This window comes from Alligator sinensis, unplaced genomic scaffold, assembly GCF_000455745.1.
Source record: "Alligator sinensis unplaced genomic scaffold, ASM45574v1 scaffold31_1, whole genome shotgun sequence".
NCBI classification, from domain to species: domain Eukaryota; kingdom Metazoa; phylum Chordata; order Crocodylia; family Alligatoridae; genus Alligator; species Alligator sinensis.
The window spans coordinates 2771129-2789469 of NW_005841884.1; the positions used below are offsets into that span (position 1 = coordinate 2771129).

General features: G+C 46.2%; 1 protein-coding gene across 4 annotated transcripts in view; it reads left to right on the top strand.

The window, feature by feature from the left end:
* The window catches only part of PBX1 (PBX homeobox 1), a 257989-nt gene extending 239654 nt beyond the window's left edge, over nucleotides 1–18335 (top strand). For 3 of the 4 annotated variants that reach the window (XM_025196759.1, XM_025196760.1, XM_006017725.2), the window contains exons 7-9: nucleotides 6–118; nucleotides 1592–1681; nucleotides 17767–18335. In XM_025196759.1, the coding sequence (XP_025052544.1) occupies nucleotides 6–118; nucleotides 1592–1681; nucleotides 17767–17859 (296 nt within the window). In that variant the 3' untranslated portion in view covers nucleotides 17860–18335. The remainder of the gene's footprint in view (nucleotides 1–5; nucleotides 119–1591; nucleotides 1682–17766) is intronic. The other variant, XM_025196761.1, reaches the window with a different exon arrangement.
* Nucleotides 18336–18341: the final 6 nt, after the last annotated feature.

Consider the following 18341-nt stretch of genomic DNA (forward strand, 5'->3'; position numbering starts at 1 on the left):
TCCAGGTTCTTCCAGTTCTTTTAACATGTCAAACTCTGGAGATTTGTTCATGAGCGTGCAGTCACTCAATGGGGATTCTTACCAAGGGGCCCAGGTTGGAGCCAACGTGCAGTCACAGGTAGGGACTCATCCGATGTACGGCCAGTGAATGCATTAGTGTTGGAAGAGCCCTTGATTGTATTGGCATTCCCCACTTCTGTCTGAAAAGTGAAATCTTAACGGTGCAAATGAACCAATCAAATGAACCAACACTGAAAAAAAAATCCAAAAAAACCCACCCCCAACCAAACCAACAAACCATTGTCTTCGGGAATCTTGCCCACACTTTGTGAATGCATTTGGCTCTGGCTTGATAGTCACATTAGGAGAAAAGGAAGTTTCAAAGAACAAGCATGTGCTAAGACAAAAATAGCTGAGGTTTAGCTTGTTTGCTTTATTTTTCAAGGTAAGGACCAGATGTTCTGACTGGTGTCTCATTTCCAAGGCTTCTACTCGTTTGTTCGATGCTGAAACTAGGCGTCTACTGAAAGGAAAGAAATGCTGAAATGTACAAATGCATTTTTAATTAAATACAAAACACCCAGGCCTAGGCAGCCACCAAAACCTCTTAGAGTCCAGCAAGACACAGACGGAACTTCGGGCATCATTTCTGAAGTGCTGATCCATGCTTTGGACAAAAGAGGGCCCAGCCTGTTAACAGTCTTAGATGCACGTAATGTCTTCTATAAGCTTCTTGCTTCCCATCCACGCCCAACCATTTCATGGGTCCATTTGGCATTTAGCGTTTACAGAAGTTAGGAGATGACTCCCATTCAACTACTTTCATGTTGGCAGAGAGTTTTTTTAAGTCAAAGTCACTCCCTTTGCAACCCTGGATGCAGAGAAGTGTGTCATAGATGGGGATCAGACAGCTTATCACTTTTTAATTTTTGGCTTTTTAAACCTTTATTATAAAAATACGAAAAACAATTGGTGAAAGTGCAAAGGTATGTGGTCTTTCCATGGGCTGGGCATGAAACATTTTTCAGTGACCAAAAACTCCATATTGCCAGAGATTGAAACCCCCTCTCCTTATCACTGGTGCAGCCAGAACAGCAGGGGAGAGGTGGTTACCCACTTGCTATGGTAGGTATGCACACTCTCGATGCCCTCCAGAAATAATTAAGGAAACTGATGACCCTACACATTGAGTCAGGCAACCCTCTTCAGTTGATGTGCTCCTCCTGGTCCTTGGGTAGGAGGAAGATGGTGGGGCAGGAGAAGGGAAAGGGAAGTAAAGTCTACTCCCTGAGTTAGCTGCAGTATGCAACTCCAACAAGTCTTATTGCCCCTGTTGCTTTTTCTTTCCTCCCTGGATGTCTTTGTTGCAGTGCTTAGAACTGACAGTTGGGTGTGACAATGCCAGTGGGGCGGGGTTGTGGGTTGGAAAGGGAAGTGAGGGTGTCCTCCATCTTGTGTCCCCCCTTGCCACTCTGAAAATGATAGTGCTATATTTCTTCTTTAAATACACATCAAATGTGAATCAAAGCAGCTTTGCCTTCTAATTTCTCTCTCTCTAATTTTTTCTCTTTGTTGTTGTTGGTCTGTTTAGGTGGATACCCTTCGCCATGTTATCAGCCAGACAGGAGGATACAGTGACGGGCTCGCAGCAAGTCAGATGTATAGTCCGCAGGGCATCAGTGTAAGAAAAATAGGCTTGTTTTTTTTTCCCCTCTCCTTTCATTTTTGTTCTCTCACTACCAATTATTTCAAAGCCAAAGGGCTTAGAATGCCACTTAGTAGGACTTGTCTTGGCTTTACGGTCACCTAGTTTATTGCTTCTGTATCGGTCACGCTAACGGCAGAGTTCTGCCCACAAAAAGTGGCGATTGGGCAGGCTTCATGCAGGCAGCTGGCGTCTAGGCCTGTCAGACGCAATCAGTGTTTGCATGGCACCTGCGGCCACATGCGTTCAGCTGAGAGGAGCTGCTAAACAGGTGACACCTAGTAGAACAGTGGTAGGAAATGTCATCGCAAGCCTGAGCCTTGAAATCTCCACAAGGAGCCCAATGGCTGGAGCCCATCACAGACCAAGCCGCTGTTTAAAAATAACCTTTCCCCAGCCAGTGTCTTGAGCCAAAAAATGATGATGATGATGATGATAAAAAAGGGGGGGGGAGTTTAAAAACATCTTCTACTTGTTCTTGGGTGCGCTGGCGGCTCCTGACTAGCATGAAAATTCATAGCGACAAGCTGTGTCGTACAGAGTGAAATCGATCAGACAGACACAAGGAGAACCGAGTGTAGATTCGGGACAGCAATCCAACTTCATTTCTCAGATCAATCGTCCGCCATCTCAGTGGGGGTGACAGCAAGCTGGGACAAGAGGGCAGCCTGAAAAAGGAGGCTGTTCTTGTGGAGTGTGGTTTTTCTCTGGCCCCTTTAGAGGTCACAGAGAGACTGAGGTGGAGGGGGGACATTTGAACAAGGGAAATTTGTCTGCAGTGTGTTTTATTTTCTGTGTATGTGACTTATGCTTGTTGTGGGGGAAGGAGAGAAAGTGAGCAAACAAGAACATGCAGAGAAGTCTTTTGGAGGCAGGGGCAAGGGAGACCTGTTTCTCTGGATAACCTTCAGGAATCTATGCCTTGACCACCAAGGGATCCGTTCTAAGTGAACCACTTCCAGTAGGGGAATGCACAGGATGTCATCAGCCCTGGCAGGCATTCTCCAGGAGTTTGTGTCATTTCAGAACAAAGGCACTGAGAACGAGATGTGATACGAGTGGAAGCATTAAAACAGCTTCCCCAGTCTCTGTCTCCTTTTGGTTAAGGCGTGCACAAAAGGGAGAGTGTTGGGCTTTAAAAGCCAAACGTTAAGGGTACCCAGGTGGGATACAGTGTCATGCCGTTACCATCTGTCTGCATCCAAATTGGTACATCGGGCTCAACAGTCCATTTTTAGTCCTTTTGCATTTCTTCTGGGAAGTCAAATTAGAGATTTCCCAGTAGGCAGGAAACAAAATTTGCATGTGATCCTCACTTCACTAGGATGGCTAAAGGCCCTACCAGAGCACAGCGAGAGAGAGAGAGCACCCACGGCACATAGAAAGGAAAATGGTAGAACCCTTGCCTATTCAGGTTGATGCTTTCTTTCTCTCAATTCAGCCATGCTGAGAAAATGGACATTAGGGGCTTACCAGTGAGGCCTGACGTCACTGGGCGGGGCCAACGAGGATTTGTGAAGTAATGTAACTGAACATGTGCAGATAATTATGTCTGATTACATAAGCCCGTTGCAGGAACTGTGGTTGAAAATGCCACATGAAAGAGCCCATCGTTTCACATTAATTTCTATGTTAGCTGAATTTATTCCCTTTCTGGCTTTTTAATACTGAAGAGTAAATGAATCAGAGGCTGATCATGATAAGATATGATACTTTTGTATAAATTAAAATCCCCCCCCAGGAGAGGTTGAGCTTATTACTGTCGGAGATGTATTTGAAAATAACAGTCTTCTGTGTTAAGCCAAAATATAAGGGGAATTTGCTTTAAAGGGCTGGGGGAGGGGAAGGAAGCAACTTGAGGAGGGGAGTTTCTAGTCAACACCCAACTACAGTCCAAAAGGCTGGGTAGAGCAGTGCAGCATGACTCAGGCCTGATACTTCAGGCCAGCAACAGCAGGGGAAGGTATCCAGATTAACTTGGAGCATATCTGAAACTTGGAAGCTGCGATCATGCTGCACATTTTCATTTTCAGTTTATGAACATAAGGGCCTTGCTGGCTATCTGTTGGGAGGGGAAAATGCGTTGACAAACCACAAGGATTGGGCAAAGGAGTTGTGTTCTTTAGGCAGGAGGCAGGTGGCTGGCACTTAAAAAGAATGTATTAAAATAGTGGTGCGCAACCTCCAGCCTGTGGGCTAGATCCAGCGCTTGGAGCCATCTCATCTGGCTTATGGGTCTCCCCACATGTCCAGAAATTTGGCAGCAGGGGAACAATGGCAGTGTTAATTGCCATTCCTCTGCTGCCAAATTTCTGGATGTTTGGGGAGCTCTATGGACCAATGAGGTTGCCCTGCACACTAGATCATTTTGCCACACAGTTGGGCTAGCAAAGGATTGGGGGAGGGGGTTGTTCCACAGCTAGATCCAGATGCACAGGACTGGACAGTGTGCAGCTGGATCTTACCTGTGAACCAACCCCATACTCAGACCTTATGCTGGATCCAACCCAGGTCTGTGCCACTCATCTGGCCCATGGGGCCAGAAAGCTAAGCACCACAGCATTAAAAAATGGTTACGTATTGTTGTCCAGCGTTACATATATCATCCTGTTGGAGTTTCCCTAGTTGGAGTGACACGCAGCACTGCCTTTTGCTTGTTAGTCAGATGCACCTGGAGGTGTCTCAGGTGGGGGTAAAGGCAGAGTCCAGGTTTGGAAAGGGTCTCTTCCCACTTCTGCCCACCCCCATGAATAATTAGTCTCATGGACAGTCCTGACACGATGATACTATACACATCACTAATCCCCATGCAATTTCTATCGCTCCTTTCAGCCCATCAATTCTAATAGCGTTTAATAAACTGTGTCTATATAGAAGGCAAGACACCCACCCTTTGAAACGCAGCCCTTTCCAGGGGCTACTTGATAGCTGCTTGATAGCAGTGATCTTAAGACAGGAAGTGAAGAAGAACATCCTGTCCATCTGAAAGCTAAAGCAGGGCAGGAGGGCATGAATGAAAGTTGCTAGTAATACATACACCTGTGCTTTACTGATTGCATCTTAAACTGTCCTTATAAGCCTTCCAAGGCAGGTGAAATCAGACCCGAATGAGAACTGTTGGTGAAGTTCTTGCTTAGGGCGGATTGTTAAGTCTAAGTTGATCTGCAGAGATTTTTGAGGGCTGGAAAATACAAGGTATATTATGTTATCCAGCTATATCATAGTGTAATGTGATGACAGTTGCAGTAAGAAAAGCTGCCCCACCATAGTCTTTCCACCTCTGTTAGTGCATTGATTTTGCATCTCCTTATGAACACAGCATCCTGAAATGCCGTTGTAATCAAGATAATCAGTTTCAGGAGGCCCCTTCTTTACTCCAGAGATCTGTTTTTGTGGTTGCAGCTGCTATGTTTGGTAACAGAGCCCATGTTGTTATTCCTGTTAGCTCTGCAGAGCTCAAATAGCTGGATTCTTATCTCCCAGTACATCATTACCGAAATCGTCAGCTATATCCCAACTGTAAAATCTTTATTACTAGCAATGATGTCTGATGCAGAAAGAAAACAGCTGGATTTTCATATCCCAGGTGGCACTAGCATCACCAACCGCTAGCATGAAGTTGATTTTTGACTCATAAAGTGAATGGGTGCCATCAAGAAAGGGCTGTGGGGCAGGGAAAAGAGAAACTTCTCATGGACTTGAACCTGGAAAGACAAGTGCCTAATGATCTGAACTGTGGTTGTAGTTGCCCTCAGAGGGCAGGGTAAAACAGTATAGCAAATAAGCTAATGAAAGGGTAGGCCTGAGTCACAGAATTGGGACCTGAGCATATGCAGGATTCAGTTGTGTTAGTAGCTGGGCTTTTAGGGTTGCTTAGAGTGAATGGGGGCGCTGCGTCTGAAGCACAAGAAGTTTGTGAGCAGTTTGAGTCATGCAACAGGTAAGAAAACAAGCCTTGGACAGTCGAGCAGAATTTCTGCTTCCACTACAGCTTACCTTCTACCTTGAGCTGAAGAACTGTGTCCAGAACTAAGTGGACTGTTTGCAGCCCTGCTATGACAGGCAAGAAAAGATCAGTTAATGACCCCTGTGAGGACTGTATTATGACGTGGCCATGACCCATAGACTAGTCTGCAGGTTGAAAGTAGCAGAAGAGAGGACAACTGCATAGTCCACAAACAATCCATTCTGGTTTCACTCCTAGAGACAGGACCTACCATGTCAGGGTTGGAGCTGCTGAGTGCTGTGCTTTGCCAGCGTTGAGGAGGAGCAAAGAACTTCAGAAACCATATGTTCTTCCCAAATGATGATACTGTTTCAGCCCAGCAGTCTCTTCCAACAGTTGGCCCTGCTGCAGCACCCCAGAACACACCAACTTGTTTCTGCTAGGGAAATACTGTGGAGTTACAATAATGGTGGAATTGGAGACAAAGGCTCAGGACTGGAACTCTGAGCTCTTGGATTTTATCATTAACTTTGCTGTTAACATGGTGCATTGTGTTGGGTCAAAATACAAATGGTTATTGAGCAGTCTCTTTTTTCCATGCATGTCAGTGAAACACATTTGTATGAAATGGGTAGGGCCAGCTGAAAAGTTCTTGATGAAACTTCTTTCTGTTGAAAAATTTCATCAAAACCAAAAATGTTTTGCAGAAATATGGAATTAATAGGAGATTGCTTTAGGAAGATTTTTCAGATGGAATTTCTGATAAAGATGAGAGGACATGCCTGTGTCTGTGCCTGTGAAAATGAGAAGGAAAAGAGACACCCCATTAGCCTGCTGGTTAAATTACTCATTCACCTGGGACATGGGAGTCCCTGTCCTAAATTGGACAAAACAAGTATTCAGACCTGTGTACACCTGTGTGTCAGATCAGAGCCCTTCCTACCATCTATGAATTCAAAAAGCAACATATTCAGCACTTTAAGGCTACTCTTGTAAATGTGGACCTGAACCTTGCCAGCCTTGTCTTCCTCATTTGTTAAAATGGAGACTACTACTACTTCAAAGGAAGCGACAGGTTAGGCCTAGTTCATTTGTCTTTGTATGCCCAGTAGAGGTATTTGCATGTTTGGCTGAATAATAGTGCCAGTAGTCTGTGCTGTTGCATTTTCAGTGAAGTACTCCCTGGCTGCGAGCAATGAAAGTGTGTGGTTCCCTCTTTGTGAGTGTAACAAGATGCTTTTCCCAGGGAGTGGCCACTCAGCCCCAGCTTAGTCCACCCTTCTGGGGAGCTCTTCCCTTTCTTGCCCACCACCACTTGATATTATGTTTTGTATCTGAGGGAGGCTGCCTTGGGGCTTCCAAAGCTAGGTCTCAGCCCCTGGTTCAGGGACTAACTAGATGTCTTGGGGTGCCCGTATATGCTTGTTGGGCTCAGCCTTTTTTGACCTCAGCCCCTTTTTCAATTGGCTGGGTCCTGTAGCTGAGGCCCACTGCAGTGGACCAGGCTTCTGGGTCCCAGCCTTGTCCCGGTCCTCCTTAAGCCTTGTCTGCCCTGCTCTGGGCTCCAGGTTCGCTGGCCCCTATGTTCTGCCCTGCTCTGGGCTTGGTACTTCCTCAGAATGCCTTGAGCTTGCCCCGAGAGGGGCTCAAGGCAAGTATGTGCCCCTAAGTTGCTAATGGGACCTCCAAATACCTCCCCTTGCAGTCCCAACCCAAACCACTGGCCTGAACTAGAACCAGAAGAGAAGTCCCCAGGTTATAACACAAACTCCCTTCTGGGCAATCTAACAACAAGAAATGGAAAATCAGTACGCTGTCGCTTTAAACATAGGAAAATCTTCCACCCCCATCAGAGTGGGTAAGCAGACACCCAGGGCAGCCCTCCCTGGGTGCCAACATAACCCCTGCTCTGGGTTATGTCCCCATAGGTTTGCACAGCCTGGCTTGTAGCTCCCAGGCAGTGCAGCAGTCTGACCAGCCCTCCTTGGCAGCTTCCTGGTGAGGAGCTCCTCCCTGCTGCAGCTTGCAGGGCCTGTATTTATATGGTTCCTTTGTCCCACCCCCTGCTGCTCTCCCGTTTCCCAAAGCACTCGCAGATGATTCCTGATTTGGCTTGTTACAGGCAGCTTCAGGGTGGCTTCTTGCTGCTGGCCCTGCAGGGTTTCTGTGTAACCCCTGGCTCCTGCTATTGCCATGGCTGCTGGCTCTGGGAGGGGGAGTGCTTGCTCCAGTCTTTTCCTCCCTTAGCCTGGGCTTGTTTGGATGGCAGACCCCATGGGTTTGTTCCCCTTCTCAGTAATGGGATAGAGGTCCTGTTACAGTGAGGAACCAGTTGTCCTGATGATGACCTCCCTTGTTAGTAGGGCAGATGTGTGTCTCAGCATGGCCATAAGGATGTTGGAATGCTAAGTGAGAGGTTAGCCCAGTCATTTGGTTGGTGGTTATTAAGGGCTGGAGCCTGTCCATCCATACTCTGTGAATGCAGGAGGAAGAGTGCAAGAAGCTCTTCCCAATAAAGGCTCTCTGGAAGCTTTCGTCATCAAACTCTGGAATGTAAGGGCTGCTTTCTTCTTATGCCCTAGGATACCAAACATGTTTTGAAGCTGGGCTGCTGTGCCATGAGAAGCAGACTGTAACATCCACAGGGATGGTACAGTAGAGCCACTCCTACACACTGGGGTAATTGTGGGTAGATATGACCAGTTGGGTGACATCCTGCCACCAGAACCTCCAGGTGAGCTAGTGTGGCTCAGAACCTACATCCCCACGAGTTTGCCAGCTCAAGCCTCAAAGGTCTCTCTGTTCTTTTAGGAGCATAGTCTGGTGTCATGGCCAAATGCCAGCTTGGATAATTAGAATCTGTTTCCCCAAACTCCCAGTTAAAGCTTCTGCAGAAGACGTTATCCTGCCTTCCATTTGGCAACTGCTGGTTGGTGTTTTTTGGATTTCATTTAAAAAAATCCCATGCTCCGCCCCAGACAGAGGCATATTTACACACACGCACACACACACACACACACACTTTAAGGCTGGAATATTCAAAGGAGTCTAAAGAATTTAGAAGTCCATATCACAATGAATCCCACAGCCTCTTTTGTAAATCCCAGCCCCAAATGCTACTTTTCCTGCAATGAATTGAGTCATTTTTTTGAAGGAGTGAAATATTCAGTGGAGTGCACCTGTTATGATGGAAAAATCCATGCAGGACACAGCTACATCGGCGTAATAAATATATAATATGGTGGAAGCCCCATAGCACTTTCATGGTTAAGTTGAGCTGACATTTACATTTAAGCCAGGACTGGCTGGATTTGGATAATATATTGCATCTTTCCCACAGTGTTTCAGTTCAAAATGAGATCTCTGCAAATACACAAATCAATCTGTTAATTAGCTAGTGAGCTATAAGCATCTTAAAGCAATCCCTTTTGAAATTTCTTTTATGAATCTAACCTTTTTTTTCCAGAACCCTTTAGCAAAGAAAATTGGACAGACTTATGTACAGATTATTCAAAAATCTAATACACGGACAATTTTTAAAGTTCATTAATGTGCAGATTTTTTATTTATAAACACCATTATTCATAGACGTTTCTATTTACATGGCAGTGTTTGTCATATAGTGTCTTTGGTCAATATTGTGGTGTATAATTGATTTTTGCATCAGCTGCTTTCAACAGGGAATGGGTTGTGCAATGCATTTTTGCAGGCTGAGGCACCTATGGGAAGCTGACAGAGAGCATCCTTCATCAAAGGATGCATGCTTTGCAAAACAAGCACCCTTCCCTGTACAGCTCAGCTAGTTATATGATTCAGTAGCTGAGCTGTGAGCAAATATTTGCTCCTTAAGCACGTTTCCTGTACCTTAGTAGTTGCTCTTCTGTTGACTTTCTCAGTCTACAGAAGAACTTTCCTCCTTTCTATATCCTAAAGTTTGCAGAAGTTGTCATTTACCCTATTAGCTATTACTATCATGATCCTCTTCATGATTCTGAAGGCCGCTTGTACGCTTCACTTTTCCATCTCATCTTTCCAGTCAAATACTCACCGACACATCTGTCCATTTTTGCCATCCCATCCAATTTTCTATACGTAAAGGATAAGCCTGTAACTTCTACGGAGGGATTTTCACCACTGATTTTAATGGCAGCCAAGTTAGGCCAATTCTTAATGTTTCTGAACATCCTACCTGGATATTTATAGCACTTGTAGTATTCAAGAAAAAAACTTTTGGGGGAGAGTTTGTGGATGTGGGCCACTGACCAGCTTGCAAGATGGCAATGAAGGAGCATGTGAGGAGTGGAGCAGGCCAGAGGCAGGAAGGCATTGGGAATGGCAGAGTCAGCAAAAATATCTAATCTACTCCTTTAAAAACCTCTGCACTCCCTGTGGAGAAAGCTGAGATTTGATGCTCATGTTTCTACAGCTGTTTCTCCAGTGCTTCCAGGCAGTCATGCAAAATTTGCAACAGAGGAGATAGGATTATTTGCGAGGTTCTAAAATGCAATGCTGGCTCCTCTTCCCCCCCATGCCCACCCCTCCTTTGTCTCTCCACTGGTCTGTGACTCACACACAGAGACTTAATTTAAATACAAAACAACAATTTAAAAATGCCTCAGGGTATTTCCCCACAAAAGCCCCCTGTACCCTAGAGCGAAGGTTACTCCAGTGTGTTACTCTATTAATACAAAAAGCAAAGGAATACCAACTTGAGGTATGTGGATATGTGCTCTTATTTCTATATCTATTTTAGTCTGTATTACATAGTAAGGGTGTGTGAAGCGGGCCCTATTCAATTTGGATTTCGCCCAAATCGGGAAAAGTGATTCGATTCGCTGATTTGGATTACTGTCCCCATTTCGATTTGGCCAAATCTGAATATGAAGATTTGATGCTGATTCAGAGAATCAGCAATTCGGACATAGACACAGCTTTAAATGTTTTTTTCTACATACCTTGAGGTACCAGTGTGGCTCGTGAATGCTGCAATGCTGGGGTGGATGGAGCGTCCCACAGGAGTGTGGGGGGGCCCCCCCCGTGTGCTCGGCAGCAAACCCGGAAGTGGACTGGAAGTGTATCCAGTCCATTTCTGGGCTCACTGGGGGCCCCCCCTGCACCTCCCCGATTCGGTGATTGACCGCATGTGCCCCCCAGACCCAGAAGGTACCAGTTACTGAGCTGGAGGGGTACAGGGCCCCCCCCCACGCGCTCCCCAGCAGACCCAGAAGTGCACTGAAAGTGCTTCTGGTCCACTTCTGGGTCTGCTGCTGAGCATGCTTGGGAGCCCCCTGCGCTTCTGTGCGACACTCCATGCGCCCCAACATCGCAGTGCGATTAAAGGGTCCTCTGATTCAATTTGGATTTGGAGATTTGGCCACCAAATTGGGCTGAACCTCCACTGAATCGAATCGGGGACTGAAGCCTCATACAGCCCTATTACATAGTAGGTTAGAGTAAAATAATAGGTTAAATTGGTAGCCAAACTCCCATAATGCTTTGTTAGGTTAGTCAAGGGCCTAGCTACCAAGCTAAAATACTTTATTTATAAATGAACTAATAGGCAGCAGACGAGACATGCCAAACTATACCATCATTCAAACATTAGCTAGCAGTCGTCACAGTATGTTAGCAGAGCAACGCTGTAGATCCATCTCTCCCACTTCCCTATCAGTTTAGTGATGCACCTGCAGTGCATGCATCCATGGACTAAAAATCATACTGCTACACACCACCTTTAACTGTGACCTGCCTGCGTGTTCCATTATGTAACATCCTATAAATATATATCTAGTACAGTGTGTATATCTGCATATTTACCAGTGGCTTTGTTAAGCAGCAAGTATCTGATTTGTTATTCTTAAAAGCTGCAAGGTGCATGAGGAAAGGAAATGGGTAAGTCACTGGGTTGGGACTCAGGGGACCTAGATTCTGTTCCCAGTTCTGTCACTGGCCTGCTGGGTGACCTTGGGCAAGTAACATCCCTGCTGTGAACTGGAAATTATAATTCAGACCTGCTTTGTCAAATGCACTGAGTATAACTGATACAAAGGACTGTATAAATAGCTAGGCATTATTACTACTCTGAGTAGGAATCTGTGGATCCAGTAAGGAAAGACTATATAATCAACATATATATGCTGACATATATAATCAGCATATAATTGACTTTGGATTATTTGTGTGTTGGATGGTGATAGGTATTAAATAATGTAACATTGAGAAGTTAAGGCAGTGCAGTGCAGAGTGATTTTTCAGTTCTTCCCTATGTGCAACAAGGGGGAAAGTGTTGTATATGGAGAGTGGCTGTGTTCAGAAGGGTGTTAGTGTATAAAAGTGGCTGGATATGGTGTGACTATAAAAGGGAGTAGGCTGTCTCTGTGGACCCCTCTACCTCCCACTTCCCCCATTAACAGCATTTGGAAGTGGGTGAGGATGGTTTTCCGAGGACATGAAGGCTAGGACACATGCAGTGCTGGAGGGAGACCCTGGAGGCAACCAAGCAGGAAGAAGCAGCTTTGGCTGAGGGCTTGGTTTTGCGGGTATTTTGAGATGAACACCAGGTTCGGAGTGAGTTTGGGAACTAACCCTGGAACTTTTTTTTACCAGTCAAGGACAGGATAGGGATTATGCCCCATCACATTTGGGCCCAGAATTGGGGGTTTCTAGACAGTTCCTGCACAAAGCAGGAAAGAAGAAGACCTCTTGAAACAGATACAGGAGGAAGAGGGAACTTGAAATGCAGCCTTGCACGTCCCAGCACAGCCTCCAGGCCAGCAGGAAGCCCAAACTGAGACCCATGCTGCTGTCTGTGAAGGTGCCATTGAACCTGCAGGAGCAATTCTAGAAATAGCTGCTTCAAGGATCATTTAACCTGATTGTTTTGCCCAGCCTGCTGGTAAGCCCAGCCCTTCCCTGCCTGAGTACTTGGGCCAGGTTGCTTTTGAACTGACAGGACTTCAATCCTAAGGACACAGAGCAGCTATATCACCCATGTGGCATCTTTTCTGAGGACAGATGCACATACATACTGAGCCCTACACAAGTACGTAAGAAGTGCTATGTTGGGTCAGCCCCACGATCCATGTAGCCCAGTATCCTGTCTCCAACAGTGTAGAAGTGGGTGCTGTATAGGGGGAGCATTGAACCAAGTATATCTAGAGTGATCTATCACATGTTCATTACCCTCCCTGGCATCTGCCATCATTGGACACAAGGGTGTTGGTATACTTGGCAAAGGGCGGCAGTTTCTGCCAACTTGGCCCACTTGAGATGGATTGGAAGAAAATTACTATTGACAGCTTTGAGATGGTTTCTCCAGTACTTGATGGACTGGGTATGTCTCTGGGGTTTTCCCCTTAGTATATGTTCTTGCATTCTAAGGTCTTGTGGCAAGGACTGTGTCTATGCATATGTTTCTGCAGCAGTTCTTCTCTACATTACACTAATGGCAAAAGTAAGTGGTAATAAAGGAGGCATGAGTGATGGTAGGGGAGTTCGTAGCAGGAAACACTAAGAAAAGGTGAGCTCAGGGAGGAAGTTTAGGCTGAGCTTTCCATTGGGGTTGGGAATTGCCTCTAAACTGATGGGACTGTGTGCTCTCAAGGTATGGGCTTGAGCTTTGTTTCCCAACCTTTTCCAGCCCAAGGCATGCTTACATCAATACAAATTTTCTGTGGCACACCTGTTTAAGGCATTCCCCATCCCCATGCTTCTGAGCTCATTGGAGCTTGTTGCTGCAGCAAAATTCCACGGCACAGCTGTTCAAAGGCTCACAAACTGCGTGTCCCCCACAGCCAGCACATGCACGGTAGATGAATTTCCTCCTGCTAATCTAACGAGGGTGGGTGGGTGTGTGTGTGTGTGTGTGTGTGTGTGTGTGTGTGTGTGTGTGTGTGTGTGTGTGTGTGTGTGAGAGAGAGAGAGAGCTCAACCCCTTGGCCTGGGGTCTAGATGTTACCTCTGGACCCATGTCATCCAACGTGCAGTGCTCCCCACAGATCCAAAAATTTGGCCTCAGGGGAGCAATTGCAACACTAATTTCCACTTCCCTGCTGTCAAATTTCTGGACCTATGGGGGGCCCTCTGGATAGCTTGGCCCTGCCCCTTAGATTGGACACCTGGGGATGGGGCAGCATGAGGCCTAATCCAGGCACACACAGACCAGCCTCACACCACTCATCCAACCCAAAGGAGAAAAAGGTTGAGCACCACTGTTATATGTGGTACTCTAGTTCCTTGATGCCTGATCCAACTCGCTTGGAAATTCCCTTTCTGCATTGGATCAGATGCTTTGCTATAGCAGTCCTCATTAATTTTTGTTGTCAGTGTGTTTTGAGGGGATAGTCAGCGTTTTGGATGGTAGCTCTTCACTAGAAAGGCTATACATAAGGACACAGCACCCTTATGGAAACAGACTTTTCTATGCCTCTCTGTTAGACAAAAGAGAAGGCATAAGAGCTAAGAACTTAAAAAAAGTAAGATGTGTAATTGCCAGTCCTGAGTAGAATGGGAGCTTCCCAGACTTGCAGAGCATTTCTTTGGGGTGTTAAATAGCAAGGCATGGCATTGATTGTATAAAAGATTTTCTCCCACTTTCTTATTTCATCAGTGGATAGAATAAAAAAAAAAACCCCTCTAAAAATAGTTTGGCACAATAGGAACTGTAGTCCTGTTCTAAACAACCCCCACTTCCCCTCCCCCGATCTGCTAGCTGTAATGACCCTGCAAACACTAAATGGCATTTGAGTGCATTAAGCAGCAAACTCTCTGGTGACATAGCAATTACGGCTCTGAAATAGATTTGGTGCGTCACGGAAGATAAGGGTTTTGAAAGTTTCTGTTGTGATTATAGCTTGTAACTCCAACAAATAACAGGCTTCAAAATAAGAGGCTGCCAACAGAGCCATTGTGGCTTTGCCTCAGTGATGGCACGTAAATTGCTATTAATGTCCTAAGTGTACTTGAATATGCCAGTCTCCAGGCTGCAGAGTTGGCTCAGTGTCTCTCTTTACATGGCCTGTCATTGTCGGGCTGATAATCTGTGGTAATTGCTGCCTCTTGCAGTGGTCAGAAATGTGTAAGAGTGTCTACTGTATCTTCTGGGAAGCAGTAAACAATGTGCTGCTCTGGCTGTGTGCACGCTCGTGTGTATTATATGTACGACAGCGGGTGTCTGGGTAAAATCTGTTCTTGTGTGTCTGTCTGTAAAGGTATATACATTGTGTGTATATAATAGGAATACAGTGATCTTTATACAGTCTGCATATGTATGCAAATGGGCTTATGCATATGCGGGTGTGCATGTGTGTGTGCACCCATCCACACCCAGTGTGGCTGTGTAAAATGGCGTGTGTGTGTGTATGTGCGCACATCTCTATGTATAAAGAAGGTAGGTATGGGCGTCTCTTATAGGCTGAGTATGAGTATTTAAAATAGAGCCTGAGCTTAACAGCCCATTAGGCCAATGGGGCTAAGGCAGCCTAAGTTTCTGGAGCCAAAGGTACAGTGGGGGTGGGGTGCAGCTAGCAGCACATCTGTCTGCATTGGACAGTCCAGATGACTAGGGTACCCATTTATAGCAAGGGTGGCTGTCAGCTCAAGTTCAGAACCAGACTTGAACTGACACCTCTGGAATTGCATGAGATGCCTTAACTGCTCTGTCACCTCCTCCCTTGAGTATGTGTGTGCCTGTCTGTCTACTCTGTCTGTGTGTGGCTGGCCATATCATTTGTATATGTACTGTGGATCTATGTATAGCCTGCCTGTATGTGTATATGAGAGAGAGTCCCCCTTCCCCACAAAGGCATTTTTTCATTGCAATGACTAATACCAGCAACAGAGCTAGTGTGTATTTCGCTCTTGTGGAGTCCTGCCCTTCTGGAGGCTTCAGTGGGCAATGCTTGTCCTGCATTTCGTGGCTGTGTCTCCTTTCTTCCCATTGCTGTTATTTCTTGCCAGCCTTGCCATTGCTGGAGTGATTTGGGTTGGTGAAGCATGCCCAGCTTACCCGCCCCTGCCCAAGGCAGTGGTGGTAACAGCATATGGCCCACCTGCACTTGACGTGCGCTTGGTGCTGACATCAGCCGCTTTGTGGCACCCTGGCGTATTTCTGGGTGGCAAATGAAACTGTCTTCCAGTACCAGGTTAGGTTAGGCTGTCACAGCCAGTGATGGATTCTGTGCGTCAGTGAAGCACTACAGAGGTAAGGTGCAGAGGAAGAGATGCGAGAGAGAGAGATGGCTCAGGCATGTCTAAAACAGGACAGCGGCTGCCGCCAAGTCAGGTGCAGGCAGGAGTTTGGAAGGATTAATGAGCATAGCACTGAATCAATGTCAGAGCGAGGTAAGGATTCTGGGTGCAGCATCTGGTCCTCTCCAAAGGGGACAAGCAGCTAAGGAAGAGTGGCAGCAGCCAAGGAGTGGGTAGTAACCTTCCATTCCCCTTCCCTCATACTGTACTTGGAGAGGCCAACCCCATATCCCCTTCCCACTTCAAACAGCCAAAAAAATTTGGCTCTGCTAGAAAAGCACCACATCTTTATTCACTGCCTCCCATTTACATCTGCTGACTGTTCAGGCAGATGAGTGCTCCAGCTTGCAGCCTGGGATACGGCTAGGAGAGTGAGAGCCCCATTTGACGCTGCCTCCCTGAACAGCCGGCAGGGCTGTAGGCTAAGTTGCAAGCACAGCATCTCTAGGGCTGCTGACATAAGAAGCAGAAAGATGGGGCTTCCAGAGCCTACTTAGAATTTGTGGTCAAACCCAAAGAAAAATAGTTTTGCTTTGCTTTGTCTCCCTTTGTAAAGAGTGCAAATTAGGGGCAGAATCATTGAGCGAGAATAAATCCCAAAGCCCTGGAGGTCACTTCTTGAGATTCTAATTGCACTTTAAGACAAACAGCACTGGGAGGCGATTTGTTTGCTCTTTTTATCCTATTTAATAACAACCTGCTGTAAAGGAAAGAAGGGAAGCATGCCCTGGGGTTTGTGGTGGCAATAAGGGAAGCCAGCTAACATCCCAAGTTCTGCAGCAAGTTTGTGTCCCTCTAAGCAGGCAGACTTTGCATGAAGACATGCTCACAGAAAGCTCAAGGCCAGTTCAGATGCTGGGGTCCTTTTCCTAGATCTGTTTTTAAATGGGAAGGGATTTACTAAGAACCCTCAGCCTGGCTGCATTTAGAGAGGTTCCCTGGGGAGGCAGTGTTTGGGATTTTTCCTCCAAGTTTCCATATGTGTCCTGCCCCCATAGGAGCGGCCAGTACCTAGTGTCGAGGGTATATTCACATTATGACGTGGTAGCATAGGCAGCACTTGTAATAGGTGCCAAATAGCTGTGTGTCCTAATTGACTGTAAAAGAAGCAGAAGCAGGGGCAGGGCTCTACTGCATGGCTCTAGCAGCATGCCTTGGCTCTCACAAAGATCAGCACCAAATGCTGGTTTCCTGTCTTTGTTCTGTGTTTGCAACTAACAGAACGGATCTAGGAGGGAAGCATCTAGGTGGTACAGTAGTGTAAATAAATGGTAATAATAGCAGAGCCAAGGCACAAACATCTCACCCAATGCTGGGTGTGAGCTGCATGTCTAATTTTTAGTACTGTAGACCTGTCCCATATACTTGGGATGTTTTTTAATTTTTTAGTTCTTACCAAAAAGTTCAAACTGTTTTCAGGATTGGGCTGCAGGTTTTGGCTTTAATTTTGGGGTGTCCTCTCCCTTGTACGTTAATCTGCATGGGCACAAAATAGGTGCGTCTCCTCTAACCAAAATGGTAGCACCTACATAAAGATTACTGTGGCTCATGAAAAAGGGACCACACCAGGCAAATTTGAGCAACTTGTTATGAGCAAAGCCAGTGGTGGAATTTGCATTCCTCTGCAAGAAGGCTGCCCCGTGCAGTGGAAGGAACAGTAGGCCTAATCTGCATCTCTAGGTGCATTATGTACCTTCAAAAAATCCTGCCCGGCACCCCTAGCAATGCTTAAGTCGATGGTAACAGTGGTGTGTGTGGAGCATGGCAGAAGCCAGCTGAGGATGGGGTGGGTGAGCTCAAGAGGGTGAACATTTAAATCTCATGTTTGGTATCATACAACTGATAAGCTCTCTTTGTTTCCCCTCAGGCTAATGGAGGTTGGCAAGATGCTACTACCCCCTCATCAGTGACCTCCCCCACAGAAGGCCCTGGCAGCGTTCACTCTGATACCTCCAACTGATCTCCCAGCAAATTGCATCCCTGGCTGACCCCAGTCCCCTTCAGGGGCAGGGGTGGGAGGGGAGGGGTTCTCTCCTAATGCTGAAGCAGTCAGACTGGAGGTGGAACCAATCAGCAAACACAATAAGAGTCTCCTTCTCTTCTCTTCGTCGGGATGCTTTTTCAGCCAATCTGGACACTTCTTTATACTCTCTTCCCTTTATTTTCTGGGTAGAAGCCACCCCTCCCCCTGCCACCACCACCATCCCCCTCCCAAATCCTCCCACTGAAGGATATTTTCAACAGGTAGAAGAATTTAAAGAGGGAAAAAAATAACAAAACAACAACAACAAAACGTATTTGTACATTTTCACTGGTTTTCTGAGGAGCCAAAATTTACCTCACTCTTTTACTAAAAGGCAACCACCTCCTTCAGTTTCTCTTGTGCTCACACCTACCTCTTAGCAGGAGTATGCCACACATCAGCCTTTCCTTCTGATGCTT